Source organism: Amphiprion ocellaris, chromosome 9 (genome assembly GCF_022539595.1).
Source record: "Amphiprion ocellaris isolate individual 3 ecotype Okinawa chromosome 9, ASM2253959v1, whole genome shotgun sequence".
NCBI lineage: Eukaryota > Metazoa > Chordata > Actinopteri > Pomacentridae > Amphiprion > Amphiprion ocellaris.
The window spans coordinates 21603502-21619851 of NC_072774.1; the positions used below are offsets into that span (position 1 = coordinate 21603502).

Here is a 16350-nt window from a genome sequence, read left to right on the forward strand (position 1 = left end):
GCGCTATCCAGAAGGAGCCAAGTGGTGCATTCCAGCATATGGCACAGTTCAGACAACAGATGGAGACAGTCTGAGTTTCAACAGTAACCAGACCCTCTTCTCCTCACCTCCATTATATGAAAGCTGGCATAAGCTCTCCACTGTGAGGGTCTTTAATGGCTGACACAGCCATGGCCAGGGGTGGACGAGAAGACCATGAGCATACAGCATTCGAACAGAGCGTCCCAGAAGTGCAGAGATACAGCTCTGGTGCTCCTGAAAATCAGCAGCTGCCCCCCAACCCCTCCCTCCCAACACATTCCAGTACTAACTAAGTGTCAGGTGGCATCAATCTAATGATAGCCATCAAGCGTACGTGCCTTTGTGTGTGTGTGTGAGTTAAGACTGAGCACGTATGTGGGAGGGGGCCATTCCTCTGTGATTGTAGTGAGCTGTCGGTGTACTTCCATGTGTGTGTTCAATGACAACTGGCCTTTACAAGAGCATTCCTCTCCACCTCTGACCAGGCCGAGGCCTAATTCTGTACATGAGCAATCAAAAAGCAGCACCTGCCTATTCGCTTAAAGTAGTGACATACTTTAGCATTTCATATTTCCACCAGGTCACTAAGGTTACACTGCATCCTAATAATAACTGAGAAAGTGTTACATCAGCTCTTGCAAAGCCCACATCCATTGTGAAACCGTTTAAACAATTAGCCATTTCACTGAAACCCCTCTGACCAAGAAGAGAGGAGGAGTCATAATGTGACCTCACCCCAAAGTGAGCATCTTCAGCGTCCATACCGAAAACCAGGGGGGCCCACACCTGTCAATCAAGTTCCTGCAATCACATGATGCTGATTATCAGAAAGAAAGTGTGGTAAGTTTAATGAATCAGGACGAGGTTAAATAGTAGTGTAATACCACAGTCAGCACAGCATGTAATGAGGTGAGAGAAGCAGGTGAGTTTTTTTTTTTTTATAGACCAAACCTATGTGCAAAATTCATCCAGCATTTGGGTGCACACAAAGAATCTCCAAAGCACAGACATTTATCTGATTGGCTACAACAGTAAAACCACTGACCGGTGGAGGAAAAATGTCTTGGTCCAAGAAGGCACAGAACAAGGTTCAAGGTTTAACGGTGCAAGGATACTTTATTTATACCCGTGGGCAGATTTGTTGAAAAAATGATTACATTTTGCATTCCATTACAAAACACACACTGAACCTGACAGGCAGGTACTTGATCGAGAGACAAGACAAAAAAGTGCTCAGTGGTCCATCATTCACCAATATAGCAGCAAGGATACGTAAAAAGTAGTGGTGGGATGCGATTAAAACAATTAATCTGATTAATTACAGGCTTTGTAATTAATAGCAATTAATTGCATTTTTGTCAAACAGCAATATTTGACACAATAAGTATTTATTTTCAATTCAAATAAATTTTGGTTGATAGTTGAATCAATGAAAAGACATACGTGTTTAGAATTTAAAATTTATAAAATTAATACAATTTTAAAATGGGACATATAGAAAAAAGGTGATTTGGATGATTTAAAGTCTGGATTTAGTTTGTTTTTTCCATTGTATGGCACATAACAAAAGCATAAGTAATTCAAGAACCTTCAAAAAGTTGAAAATCCACAGATTTATTCTGTTTTCATAGTTTCTGGGTCTGATAAATACTGTCATTTTGATGTTTCTTTTTTTAGGAACACAAATTTTTATTTATAAAGAAAAATATTTTTTCATAAAAACTTTATAGTTATTAAAAGACAGACATTTTTGTGGTTTTTACTTTAAAAAAATTGAACCACAAAAATGTTTGTTTCATTTCTATTTATCTGCATTTTTCATCTACTACATTCACAGATCACTGCAAACTCAAAATGCAATTATAGCGATTATATTCAACATTTTATGACTTTTTATAAACTAAAGCACTTTCAGTGTCTTCTAAAGTGATCTATTATGGGATGGGTACACCGTTAGCAGGACTGTCATTGCTAATGTTAGCTCTGATGCTAACAGCAACATGTTTTCCATTGAGGTGATGCCGTCGACTTGAAGTGACGCAGTGATCAGAAAACTCTTTGCACAATTTGCAAACAACCAGGCTTTTATCCGAGCTGCCATCAGAAAGATTTTTAAAACAAAACTTTGCCCAAAAAGCACAATGAGTCTCATCTTCCTTCACTGTTCACCAAACCTTCTTGTGCGCTGACGTCACTCCTGTGTATCTTCTTCACTGCAGACCATAGACCATATGCTGCAGACAGACTTTAGGTTCATTACCGCCGCTTACTGGGCTGGAGTGTTCATCAGTGTTACTGGTGTGCCACAAATTAGGGAACTGAGAAAATGCTTAAATGCTTTAATCTATTTAACACGTTATTTCGGCTGTAATTAATAAATCGAAATTAACGCGTTAAAGTCCCAGCCCTAGTAAAAAGATAAGCTCAAGATAAATGAAAACAAAACACAACAAAGCACAATAAAAAACCCTTAGGGAAATAAAAGTAATCTCCGGGATAAAAACCAGGATAAGAACATAAAATTTAAAAGTCACAATAATAAATAGAGCTAAGAAATAGGATAAATAAATACAATAAAATAAAGTGCAATGTCACTACTTCTTATTGAGCTCAGTGACAGCGACGGGAACAAAGCTGTTTTTATAACGCTTTGTTCTGCACCTCGGGACTAAAAACCTCCGTCCAGAGGGAAGAAGCTGCAATTCACCCCATAGAGGATGGGAGTCATCATTAACAATTGATAAAGCCATCGTCTGTACTTGTTTAGTGTACAGGAAGGCTGTACAAGTCTATGACTCACCAATCAGGCGACTGGAACAGACATGGAACCTCCAAAGTTCCATGTCTCAATAGGTCAGAGTTGTTTGGCAACACAAAGGGCATCTACACAATATTAGTAAGGCGGTTTCAATGCTGGGGCTGATCAGTGAATAACTCTAATGATGAAATAAATACAATAAATGTTATAAAGAGGAGAGATAAATATATGCTGTGCAAAAGCCAATATGCTCTGACATGTCTTAAACGATTAAATCTTGTGCTCTGAATAATTCTTAGTGTCTGATATGTTACATAGTTTAAGATTCTTAAAACTACCTTTGTGGCTTCACACTCATCGAAAAACCCAGAAACCATGAATACACAAATCCTTTTTAATTTAATGTTTAACCGCTGGACTCCTGCACTGAAATTTCCAGTCTCAGTAAATGTGCACCAGAGGGTTCCAGTTTTCAAATCACACTTGAGCAAGTTGCATATTGAAGCAGGACTGGCTTCCAAACTCATTAAGTCACAAAATCCTGCTTAATATTCACGTTAAAGTCAGATGTGTAATGTGACCCCGGTTCTTTCCTTTTTCAGTAGCTGAATGTAAAAAAATAAAAAGAAGCCTTCGAGTGTCAAACTCGGCACATACATCATACGGCACAGTGAACGTCAAACATCTCAGAGATGCAACACTAAACAAAACACATTTGTGACTCGAGGAGAAGATTATTACCCCTGTACTCTTGTTTGCACTAACCAACAGTGGTTACATTTTTTACTTGTTGCAGTGTAATCATCTCTACCAGTGTGGTTATATGTAAATGCAACTCATTTCTGACCACACCCAAACACACCAATCATTGAATCAGCCGAGGTGAAATAAGCTTTGGTATTTCCACCAGAGAGGGTAGCAAAACTCATCTGCTGTTTTACACCCAGGAGCGAAGCAATTATTTTAGACGAGGTGTAGAATTTCAGAACTTGTGATTTTGTGGCCTCCTAGTGGTAGTAAGGCAGTGTGGAGGTCAAGAAAGCCTTCATGGATTCTACTTTGGCACACTGAGATAATTGAAGTGTTACCCTTTCATTTATGTATTTGTAGCGACACAATATCAGCAGTGACTGCCACATATTTATCTGTTGTCGTAGAACTGCACGCAGCACAACAACTCCCTCCTTGTGGACAACGGACCTGACTGTGCCCAGCTCTTTTGCTCCATGCACGATAAAAGCAAATCAAAACTCGATGTGAGGAATGACAGTTGCTGGCTTTTACCTGCAGAAAAAACAGCTGGTTTAATTCCTCAACAGAAGCAAACTGGAGTTCACAAATGGCTGGTATCATGAACAGCTCTGCACAAATTTGTTCAAAAGTAATACATTGAAGTAAAGTAATTCTTATGAGTTAGTCCACGTTTGTTCTTAACAATGTCAATCTCAGAGACACAACTCTTCAAATCAACAACGGGCCCAACTAGTAAAGATAACTATAAGCAAACTGGATTACAGCTAGGTTGTCGAGGTCAGCATGTTTTGCATAAGTGCTAGTAAATGCCAACTGCTTGTACAAGTGGATATTGTTAATTCTTTAATATACTGTTAATTCTTAACATGCTGGCTGCCTCATTTCATATTAAAATTGAAAAGCATTGTGGGAGATGCAGAAGGGTTCACCCTGGAAAAAAGACAGTCTTGGATAACAGGCTTTTTTTCCCCGTCATTTGTTACAAAGTGGAACCGTGGAGGTGTCTGTGCTGTTCAACTCATTATTTGTCACAATGTACTTGATAAATGACATATTTCCCAACCGAATCAAGGAATCAGCTCCAGATGCTGAAGGCTTCACCCCAGGACATGCACAGTGAGCAGATAAAAATTCTGAAAGCTGTACAGAAGATGCAAGAGAGCTCTGACCTCATGCAACAGGCAGCTGCTGAGAGGGAGATGTCCCTCCTCAAGGAGCAGAAGGAACTGAAACTGATGGTCCAACAGCTGACCTCAGCAAAGCCCAAAGAAGATGTCAGTCAGGGACTCCACGTAGAAGGTCCACAAGAAGATGAGGTGTTTGAGAATGCAAACGAGTTACTTCCACCTGTCCAGGTTGAGGAACAATTAGAAGATCCACAAGACGATGTGTTTGAGGACACCAGTGGGTTTCTTCCAACTCTTCAGGCACAGAAGCTGAAGGAAGATCCACCAGAGGACGAGGTGTTCGAGGATGCTAATGGGTTCCTTTCACCTGTCCAGGTAGAGGAACCAAAGAACGACAACCAAGATCCCCTGAGAACGTTCCTCTCTGGGTTCTAACAGCTCTTCCTCCCCTAGGACCGTCAGTTGGCCCGGCTTCCTCTATATCTCTCACTGGTGTTCACTGTCAGAGGAACTCTGACTGAACCCATGAAACACCATCTAAACACAATATTTAATGAATGTATTTCTATATTCATATTTTTATCTTATCATTTTAATTGCTTAACTTTAATTGAAAGAAAAAAAACATTATTTAAATGTCATGATAATATAATAAAAATTTTAATGTAATACATTATTTTCAACTCATTTTCAATCCCAATCCTGAACCACTGGCTGCAGTAAATCACATACCTGCTCATGTACATTTTTATTTAACATTGTTTTTTTACACTGAGGTCCTTCAAGACAAAAACATCTACGTCAAAACAATGTTATATTTAAATAATATATTTCACTTTTAAGAACTTTATTCTTCTAATCTACAGCATTCCATGTCCAAATTACCAAATATTAATTCAGTTTTCTTAGAATTAGAACCATTTAATGTCATTTCTGTTCACATGATGCTACAGTTGTTTTAATGAGGACGAAAAAAAACAAAAAATATTATTTTCAATATAATGAGTTGAAAATTCTATAGTAGAAAATCTGTGTTTTGGTGCTTTATTATTATTTTTATTATTTATTATCTGTTCTTAAAAAAAAAAAAAAACAACAGAAAATCGCATTCAGGACCTTAAAGACAAAAACGTTCTTGTCAAAAAACGCACAATAAAAATGTTTTGTAGTCACATTATTTCTACTTTTAATGACTAATATTTTCACCAAAATCAGTCCTGATTCTAAATACCAAATATGTTTTGTTTTTGTTGATTTGAAACCTGTTAAATGTCAGTTTGCTTCCATGAAAATAAAGAAATCGCATTCAAGACCTTAAAGACAAAAATGTGCTCATCAAAAAACAAAAAAAAGTTGTCATAAAAACATTATTTTCTATTTTCAATTACAATTTTTTTGACCAAAATCAGCCCTTATCCAAAATGTGAATATAATTACAGAATATTTTAATAATTTTACTGATTTTAAATCTGTTAAATGTCAGTTTTACATGAAAATTTAAAAAAAAATCTTTAAAGAAAAGAATGTTCTCATCCAAAAACAAATTCAAATGTTTTATTATCTGCAAATAAATACATCAGGGATAAAATATATAACAAAGGTAATCTTATTTTAAACTTTTCTTGTCACTTTTCGTGCTAGCCATTAGCATCTCGCACTAGCCGTTAGCTCTTCTAAAACATTAAAATGATGCTACAGTGAGCACCAAAGTACAATGGAAACACTGGGAAACTTTCTTCTAACTCAATTTAGTTTTCAAAGATAAATATCTAATTTGACACAGAGTCCAAAAAACCCCCAGTTTTTGCCCAGTACTGCAGTTCAGTAATCAGATTAATCAAGATGTTTTCAGGTTGTGATTTATGTTTTTTAGGACTCAACGAGGATTAAGGAGGAAGATGAAGATGGCGAGGGTGAGGAGTCATTTTTCCGTTTGCTGCCTGATGAGCTGCTTCATTACTCACGCAAATTCTAAAAACGAACTTTTTAAACAGTTTTAGGTGGAATTTATTTAAACATTGTTGTTAAATTACAGATAAAATCAAGAAAATCAGGGAAAGAAATGATTAACGTGTTAACTGTGAAGTAAAGGTAAAAACTGTGAATTAAGTTTGCATTAAAATCAATAATTTGTTCTTTTTCAATGTTTGACTCTAAAAATTAAATTGTTTTACTGCATTCAGTTCAGCAAGAATAGTGTTTTTTTAACAGATATTTGACGCTAATTGAAAGAAAATACACGCATATTCAGAATTAATAAATGGTCAGTCATTTTTTAAAAAAGTATTCATTTACATCGACTGTAAAAAAAAAAAAATGTATGCTGTCAGATTAGACAAAAATAAATCTTAATTTACCATTTTAAAATTCACAAAACAGACAAAAAACAGGCCAAAACTGTGAATAATGTCTACTTGTGTATTTTTTTTTAAAAAATCGCTGAGGCCCCTGGATCTAGGTTCTAAAACGTTCTAAACAAGGTGATTCTTTTGTCTTTCAGAACAGAAGCGTTAAAGTGTCGCCAGACAGCAGCTCCAGTCTGGACTACAACTCCCAGAATCCTTCACCCAGCTTCCCCACACAGTTAGAACCAGTAGTCCGGTGAGTCGCTGCTCCAGTAACCCACTGGTTTAGTTTAGTAGCAAAAACTTTCTTAATCACTTTGAGTCATTTTATAAGTAAGAACTGACCAAACTATCTGATTGCAGCTTCCTAAAGGTGAATATTTTCTAGCTTCTTTCCTCTGACAGTAAACTAAAGATCTTTGGACAAAACAAGACATTTGAGGAAACTCTGATCCACATTTCTGCCATTTTTGAGGCCAAAAACTAATTTGATTAATTAGATTCTCTGAAAAACCATAGTAATAAAACAACAGTTACAAAGTGAGACTAGGATGCAACTAATGATTTTTTTTGTCAATTTGTCAATCCTTCTTAAATAGATGAACTTGATTGCAGTGGAATGCTCTATAATTCAAACTGTGGCACGCATAATTTTGTGTTACATAAAGCAGTTGTGAAGGCTATTTTGCTGCTGCTCACATGTAGGCAGGTGAATAACAAATCATCGGCAAAAATACTGAGAGAAAACTACTAAAAACACTAAAATTAGAATCCTATGCAATTACTGGGTGCACTTGGCCACAGAATCCATTGTCTAAGCATAGGTCACTTTTGTCTTCTTATACTTGCTCACAATAGGCTGTGTCCTGTCTATATGCTATGAGGGCAGCGTCCAAAAATAGCGGAGCGGCTAATGGGTATAGCTTGCTGTGTTTGTACCGCTGTTTATCTGGCTTGCTCATCAAGCCACAGTCTCATTAGTGTGACTGGGGGATTCCTACTAGCACTACTGCTCCTCCACTCCTTCAGCAGCTGCTCCCTGAGTACAGATAAGAAAAAAAGAAAACTGGGGAAGGTGGCAAATGGGGAGGCATACAGACAGGAAGTGGGTGTAATTTCCTCAGGAAGCTATCAGAGCCGTTTCCTGTGTGACCTATCAGATGAGAAGAGAGAGAAAGCAATACAGACACAGAAGGAGACGACAAAGAGAGCGAGAAAATCTGAAAAAACAGGAGGCCACAAGTGTTTCCGTAAGAAACATGACAGACAAAACTACATCAAACAAGCCTCCTGTGCCACTCATCTTCAAGTTCACATGGGAACCAGAAAAGGACGTTACCGCACAGCATAAACGAAACTGACAATTGAGGAACAGAGCTCGTGAAGGGATGAGTGTGAACAGTAGAGGATGACTTACTAGTACAAGGTTTAGGTACACGTTTTTGGATGCCACACATTTTATAAGCTTGCTAAAACAATTGATGCAACAATGGAAAAAAAATTACAGCAAAATGCACAGACATAACAAAGCTAACAAAAATTTGCCTGATTTTTGTCATCTTAAATTGCAATAAAATGCATTTCTAGCTCTTCTAATACTTGTAAGCCTCACGGTGCTAGCGATAACTATCCTATAATAACCCTACAGCAACACAGAAAATAAAAGCAATGAGGCTCGTAAGAAAGGATGTGGTGGAGGAGATGGAGTGTGGCGTGGAAAAGAAATTAAAAGAAGGGACACGCTGTAACAGGAAATAAAGAACAAGGCAGCAACTGCGGACTGAGCACCGACCTACATCTGAAAGCTTACAAGCTACACATCTGCTTCAGGCACACGCATTACATTCTTTCAACCTTGACCAAATGATTTTAACTGCAGCAGAGTTGCCAGCATCTCAGTGTAAAGACACCTGAAGGCATCTTTGACTATAGAGCATGCATGGTGTGTACATATCTTTATATTTAGCATGCAGGCTGTGATCACAATGTAGTGGTTACATAACTGAAAGGTGTACATGTGTACAAAAAAGAAAGCATAGCCTAAATGTACGTGCATAGAATGGGTGAGTTTATGCACTGGAGGGTGACGAAAAGGGTTCGAGCAGGACATGTGTGACGTGTAAATGCTGAACTTTAATTAGTGTAATAAAGTGAGCGTGAGATGAGTGTTCCCAAACTATGAGATATGTCTAAAAACATGAAGTAACAATTTAAAGAATCAGTCTTATTTGACCTAGTGAAACGTAGGGTAGCATATCCTTACAACTGTGCTAAAAGACTATTATATAATAAAGAATAATTAGAAAACAAGTACAAACAAGACTGGACGACAAAGCCCCTATCCATATAGCACGAGGGGTCCCTGAACTGTTTATTGATGAGGAAAATTATGTCAGTCATACGCAATGACTTTCACATTTCACCATTACAAAGTCTCAAATTAACTGAACACGTGTGGGATTTTAGACCGCTGTGTTCGTTAACAGTCAACCACCTTCATCAAAACACAAGATAAGGAAATATCTTTGGGAAGAATGATGTTTCATATAAATCTGCTGTTGTCATTTGACCCATATTAGTAACAGAAAGTCAGCAATTCTCAACATCTACTGCGTTAACATTGACAATTATCTGTTAAAATAATCTCTCAAAACTGTTCAACTTTAAAAAACACTATTGGTGGAGTAATCCCTTAAAATACGACTGAACAGATAAGACCACCAGGCAACAAAAGCATTTTAAATTATTCTATAAACATCGACTTGAAGAATTGAAGATTATAGTCATCAATTCACAGACAAAAGACACTTCCACATAACAAGGCATAATGTGACTGTCTGCATGTTAGTTCAATGAGATAAAAGGGCAACAGAACAGAGGTCTAAACATTACAGGGCACAAAGTTATCCCAGAAATCTTGTCATTGCACTGACAGTAAGCAAACAACATTGGAGACGGTGGATTGTGAGATTCTGATAATAGTTTTGCGCAGCTGAGTACATGAACAGAGGAAGTGACATCACTGTATGCATGTAAGAGGGAGTGGCTCATCTGGGCAGAATGTATAAAAACATGCCCATTCAGACATATTTTCCTCCTCAGGTTTGCTGCCACATGCTTTCTCCTTTTCCATCTTTTTTTTCCTGCAAGCTTCATTTCTAAGTACTTCTCCCTTTCCTCTCTCTTAACCTTCATCTCCTCCACCTTGAATATAAAATAAAGCAGCCCTTGTACACTCACTCTGAAACAGCCGGTGCATTCATAGCCAGTAGACAAGGGCCAATTATGTAATTTAACGACCATTACGTAGCGGCTAAAATAAGATTATGGTCAATAGCGCCAGCGAAACACAGGCAGGGTTTTTCATGACTTCACTACACTCTACCTTACATATTGTTCATTATTCCTCTTACAACAGGCATCATACTGTTGAAGAGCACTTGTTGCAACATTGTTGTTTTACTGCCATGACCTTTTCATGTTTTCATTGCTCCAGAGAACCAACGACTGGCTCTTCATATGATTTTAGCCAAATACACGCAGAGGTTTGTACTGATACTAAACATGACCCATCCTCCCAGTTTTCAGCACAACACTGCCCAGCGTCTGTTAACATTATAAAGATGTTAAACAAGGTATCCCATACAACAAGATACACCCTCCTCTCTTCTATATGTACAGTCATGCCTACTCAGAAAGGCTTCACACACGTGTTTTATTTTCTTGCCTCTAGTTAGAGCTAAAGTACACTTAACTGTTATAGTTCAACAAATTGCCACCTCCAGCCAAACCAAACCCCATGCTTTTTTTCTCTCCTTATCCCCATATAGAGGTCATTGGCTTCATGGAAACAGCTGATAGGCCAGGGCAAATTGACTAGCATGGATCAGCGGTTCACAGTGAACCTCCAGCTTGGCCTAACAGCTTTCATGTGTGTGTAGAAGCAATCACTAAAACCAAAAAGCATTTTCACAGATGTTATGTGCATTAGAATGTCCAGTGGGTTCATTTGTAGCAGATTTTAAGATGGTACCAAGCAAAGCTGAAATGCGGAGGCTCTGGCTGAATATTACTGGAAGGAATTCAGGCTGTCCAGAACCAAAGCTTCTGAGGAAAACATTCCCAAAAATGTACTCTGTACTCGCACATGGGCACACCTTGGTTCACGATGCTGCAAACATTTCATGCCAGTGTGTGTGTGTGTGTGTGTGTGTGTGTGTGTGTGTGTGTGTGTGCAATCCTGATATGCAACATTCTTCTCCTTCTCTCAGGATAGATCTATTACTACTCAAGGGATAACTCTGTCCTCATCACAGTTATCTGCATTGACCACAATCAATGTTTTATCTCAAAGTTGAACAACCGGACTGCTGGGTTTCATATTTAAGACTTAAAAGCAAATATCTTTCAAGGTAAAAGAGGTGTCTGCAATATCAGCTTCACCCTTCTGTAACATGGTCAACGGACAGTTCAAGACAAAAAGATTTAAAAAGTGAGGCAGCAGAAGCAGAGATATCTGTATATTCTTCTTTCTTGTTAGACCCTAGTGTCTAAATTAGCCTCAGTGTATGTCCTGCTTTGTAGGTAAGCACGCCAAAAATCCAAAATCAAAAATGTGAATATTTGCTGTTTTTTAGTGATATATAATACTAAACTAAATATTTAGAGGCTTGGACTGTTGGCTGCACAAAATAAGCAGTGAAAACTATTTTTTTTTTACTACTTTCTAAAATTATCAAAGTAATCAAGGATGAAAATTAAAGCAAGTAGAAGCACTGTTATCACTAACATATTTTAAGGCTTTATCTCCTAATAGATTAAGCTTTAATAACAGGCTCCATCTATCAGGAGAAGTATTCAAATTATTTTGGGTATGTCACATTAATTGTGTGCCAGTGCACTTCACAGGAAAGTTTGTAAGATCAGATCTACGTCTCTATGTACAACAGCTACCACATGCATATATCCAAGCTCAAAGTAGGCTCCCTGCTCTCTTGCTTCTCCTACAGTTTTACTTTTTCTTATCTTTGTTGACTTTTCTTAATATGTAGGTATGTGACGATACCACTTGACAAAGATATTGTAATCATCAGAACAAAGGTAATAAAAGTGAATCTGCACCAAATATCTGAGATGCAGTAAAACACTGGTGAAGAAAATATAAAAATATTCAAAATTACCATGGAAAGTCTGAGCTTTGGATGAATAGAAACAGTATAGTACTGTAGTTATAACAATAAAAAAAATACAACATCCTTTTTTTTTGTTTGTTTTCAAAGGGCTGAGCACTAACACGGCCTCCACACATTCACTCGACTAAAGGACCTTTTTCACCCCTACCTCCCCCCAATCTTTCACTCCTCAAGAGTAAACATCATCTGTGGAGTCTAGTCAAGCTTTTTCCACTCTGACTCTCAAATGAAAGACCTCATTCTCTGCTTCCTCACTCTCTAAATAGTATGCTCACTGTCACATCAGCTTTCCAGCCGTCCCTCTGACTCACACTTAGACAGATGGATGGAACGCTTTCCATTTTCTACCTTTTCTCAGAGCGTGAGCAACAAGATGCAGCACCCCAAGTCCAACTTGCACAAAATCCTCGAACAATTAAGAGCGAGAGCACATAAAGACTTGAACAGAGATCGCATTCGTTTTGGACCCTGATGGGGTCATTCAGTCGTGGGGGGATGTCACTGCTGCACACCCATGACTCACTCTGGCCACACAGACTGTGAGCAGGGAGCCTTATCTAGTTTTACTTCAGAGAACTGAATGATAGCAAAGAGAGGACAGAAACTGGCAGGTGAATATTCAGAGCTACCCGTGTGAGACACTTTGACTTAAAAGTCATTGTAGTATGACTACACTGATACAACAGCACTACTGAGCAGTGGCTCAGCTTTGTAATAAACTGATATTAAGTCATGTAAAGATCAATTAATGCTTTGTCTGACTTAAAATACTTCTTCAACTCAGAAAAGTGACAGCAGAAGTCAGTATTGATGACTACTGGGCTTCTCTGTAATGCTTTATTATTTTCTAAAGCTATTTTTATACACTAACTCAATATATTGAGAAATTCACTAATGATAAATTAATGAATTCAGCCATTGCCATCTGTATGCACATCCCTCAAAATGTCTCTAGTGCTGTCAGTCTTTGCACTGTTTTGTCTGTTTATTTCACGTTCTTCTTCAAAAGAGGTTTCTGACCTCAGTGTGACTTACTTGCATCAAAATGTTTTGCTACACAGCCTTCTCTGAAAATTCAGCTCGAAACCTTTGCAGATCAATAACCAGATAGGGATGTCTGCTTGATGCTAACCCAGTTAATAATCGGGGCTGGACATTGTGGTTTTTTTTCCAGGGTCGTTACCGATATCAATTATTATCAATTAAGGAGACCGATGACCAATATTTGGAACCAATATACATTTGCACAAAAAAAATGTAATTTTGCCATCAAAATTTTAAATAGTAGAAACTCAAACACAAAGCTTTGTTAAACTGCCTTTATTTATGTTCTAAGTAATTTTAATAAAGACGCTGTTCAACATTTCTCCTTCAGTGTTCAACGGCTACTACTCTTGACCAGACTGTGCTGTGGACAGGACCAGGATGCTAGCGACTAACTGATTAACTGATCATATATTATCAATTTAATCTTTCAACAGCAACAAAACTAAAGGTATGAATGTAGATCTGTTGATGCTCTGTTTGGAGTATAAATACATTTCAGGGGTAGAAATAAACACACAGATTTTCTGGACTGATCAACAGTATTTGTGAGCATCTGCTGGAGTTGAGCAGCTGATTCCCACAGCTAGACTAACGTTAACTACGATAAACAAGTTATTCCATCATGCAGATCAGGTTAGGCTTATTTTATATATAACAAATATGACTCAAGTCGACAGTGAAGACATGAATAATATTGTAGATTATATAATGTGGAAAATAGAGGCTTGTTTTGTTGGCCCACTCATTAAATAGCTTTAAATTCTTACATTTAAATAAAAGAAAAAAACACGTAGATAATTGGAAAAATGATGATTACTGGATCTGACAATCAGTCACTCCAACAATCGGATGATCCCTTGTTAACCACAAACAAATCTGCTACACATACCACATGTCGGCACGAGCTATTCATGCATACAACTCTAACAGCACATTACAGTGTACTACTTGCTTAAGCCTGCAGAAATTAGGTGTGGTTTCAGGTGTACTTGTGTCACAGGCGCAGCACAGCATATTTGCCTTCCATGCATTACCCCAAGCACTTATTGGTAGGGTTAAGTCTATTTGTAACTTCACTCCACCTCTCCCATGGAGCTCTTTCAGGAGGAATCAGTAGATTCCACTGAGAGAAGAGCAGCCCAGTCTGCTCTGTCTCTCATTATGTGCTGCCTGTTCGTCAAACTCACTGCAGCCAGAGAAGAATACCTGTGCTCCTTTGAAGTCCGAGCCTGGCTACAGTAAATTATTAGGTTGCCATCAGAGCAAGCAACACAATTCCAGGCCCTTAGGACACCCCCTGGCTGTTTGTCTGTGGGTGCCATCACCCGTCATTCCAGTTGCTGCGTATCTCACACAGAGGCTAACGACGATTGTTACGTCTCACTGTAGTACTACCCGAGTTTGTCTTCCTACCCCCTGAGAGACAGTGGATGTGGGTGAGTTTATGTAGGCCTATAACAATATAGAGAGTGAGAGACAGGGAGGGAGAGAGCAGCACAGCAGCTCAGATTAAATAGCCAACATTCCTTTAAAAGGAAGAGAAGGTAGCCTTTGGGCTCCAGACAAGCCTGCACTTGTAAAACGTGGGGAGAGAGAGAGAGATGACAAGTGCAGGGCTCCTCTAGTCTAACAGAGCGTAACAGGAAGTGGTAGGGCCTGCTTCACACGGGGCCTCTGGGGTGCAGCGGCAGCCTGGGAACACGTCACAGTCTCCAAAACCACCATCTGCAACGCCCTTAACACACACCGTCTAATATTCAGCAAACCTAATCGCTTTGAACACTTGCTGGATTTGTATGTTTGCTTTGACAGCACTTGTAAACTAAAAAAAATGAAAGTAGAAAAATAAGCATGAATAAAACAAACTGGCCTGACAACCTGGTAAAAAAAAAAGCTGTTGCTCTTTGATGAGTGGTAAATAAAAACTTGACAGTTTACTGGCATGCACAACCCACACTCTATTATGTGGATGTAATGACTGCCGCACTAGATGTAGAGTAATTGCAGTTTCCTGTGAGCACAGGAAACTCTTGCCTTTTCTGCACAGGCAATGCTCTCTGTCTGACAAAGCAAAGTCGTCAGGGCTAATCAATTATTTTCAGACACTAATTATTGAACATTGTCTGCACTGAAGCTTCTACACTATATAGGTTGATCTGATTAGCGGTATAGAAAAAAATGTGGGTGGGGAGCTGGGAGGGACTCATTTCATATTGTGCAGCAAGAATGAGGCCTCCTTTCATGTTGAGCCAAAAAACAAACAAACAAAACAAACAAAAAACAGTATTGACAAATAAATGAGAGGAAAACGTAGGGCTTGATCTGGCTAATTCTCTAATCACAGTGCTGAGAGCTCTCCTAGTTGTGTATATCCAAGCATCACATGGAGATGACTGGAAATAATAAATGACCATTTATTAGGTCAAATGCAAACAGCCCCACATTCTTAAGCTGCACTCCCCTAATTAGAGTCATTTGATAACTTTTAGAAGCACATTCTCTCAAAGCAGATTAAAGCAGATTAAAAAAATAAAGAAAATTTCACAAGGTCGCCAGCTATAAATATCTCACTGACTGCCCATGACACAACATAACTCCCCCTGCGAATATTAAAGTGATTTGTTGTGTGGGATAAAAGCTAACCGAGTCGTCTTTGCCAGAAATTACATACGGTCCAACTTTGCTACCTGAAGTTGTAATGACTAACTATCCTGAGCTTCACGCCTCTGACAGATAAAACAAGTTGTCGAAAAGGACCCCGACTTTGCTCCACTGCTGCAGGAATTCGGCGAAATGGTAAATAAACACCTTTATCCAGAAAAGACGACATGCCGTGCAGCTAGCCGAGTACAGCATTCCTGTACGCGGACGCTACCGTCTGCTGCTCGGGCTGTAGGGGGGATAAGCCATTGCTCTTTTGCAAAGCAAATATCAATGGCGAGTTTAAGCAACGCAGACAAAACTATAAAAGTCCACAAGCTTTATAAATGCTACTCGGATTTATGTTTCAATGATGTACTCACCCGCAAATACAGAGAAAACGACAGGCGAAGCGTCTAATGAGTTTCCTGTTCGAAAGTTGCCGTGTGTCAGTGGGGAAAAAAAAA

The 16350-nt window shown here is 38.5% G+C and overlaps 1 protein-coding gene across 9 annotated transcripts in view; it reads right to left on the reverse strand.

Annotated features, from left to right (window-relative positions):
• Positions 1–16350, reverse strand: part of arhgef1b (Rho guanine nucleotide exchange factor (GEF) 1b) — a 42708-nt gene extending 26358 nt beyond the window's left edge. For 5 of the 9 annotated variants that reach the window (XM_035945158.2, XM_055013639.1, XM_035945157.2 and 2 more), the window contains exons 1-2: positions 16267–16350; positions 757–822 (exon numbers count right to left, since the gene is read on the reverse strand). In XM_035945158.2, coding sequence (XP_035801051.2) covers positions 757–783 — 27 coding nt within the window. In that variant the 5' untranslated portion in view covers positions 784–822; positions 16267–16350. Of the gene's footprint in view, positions 1–756; positions 829–16266 lie in introns of those variants that run through there. The other 4 variants (XM_035945160.2, XM_023263652.3, XM_035945159.2 and 1 more) reach the window with 4 other exon arrangements.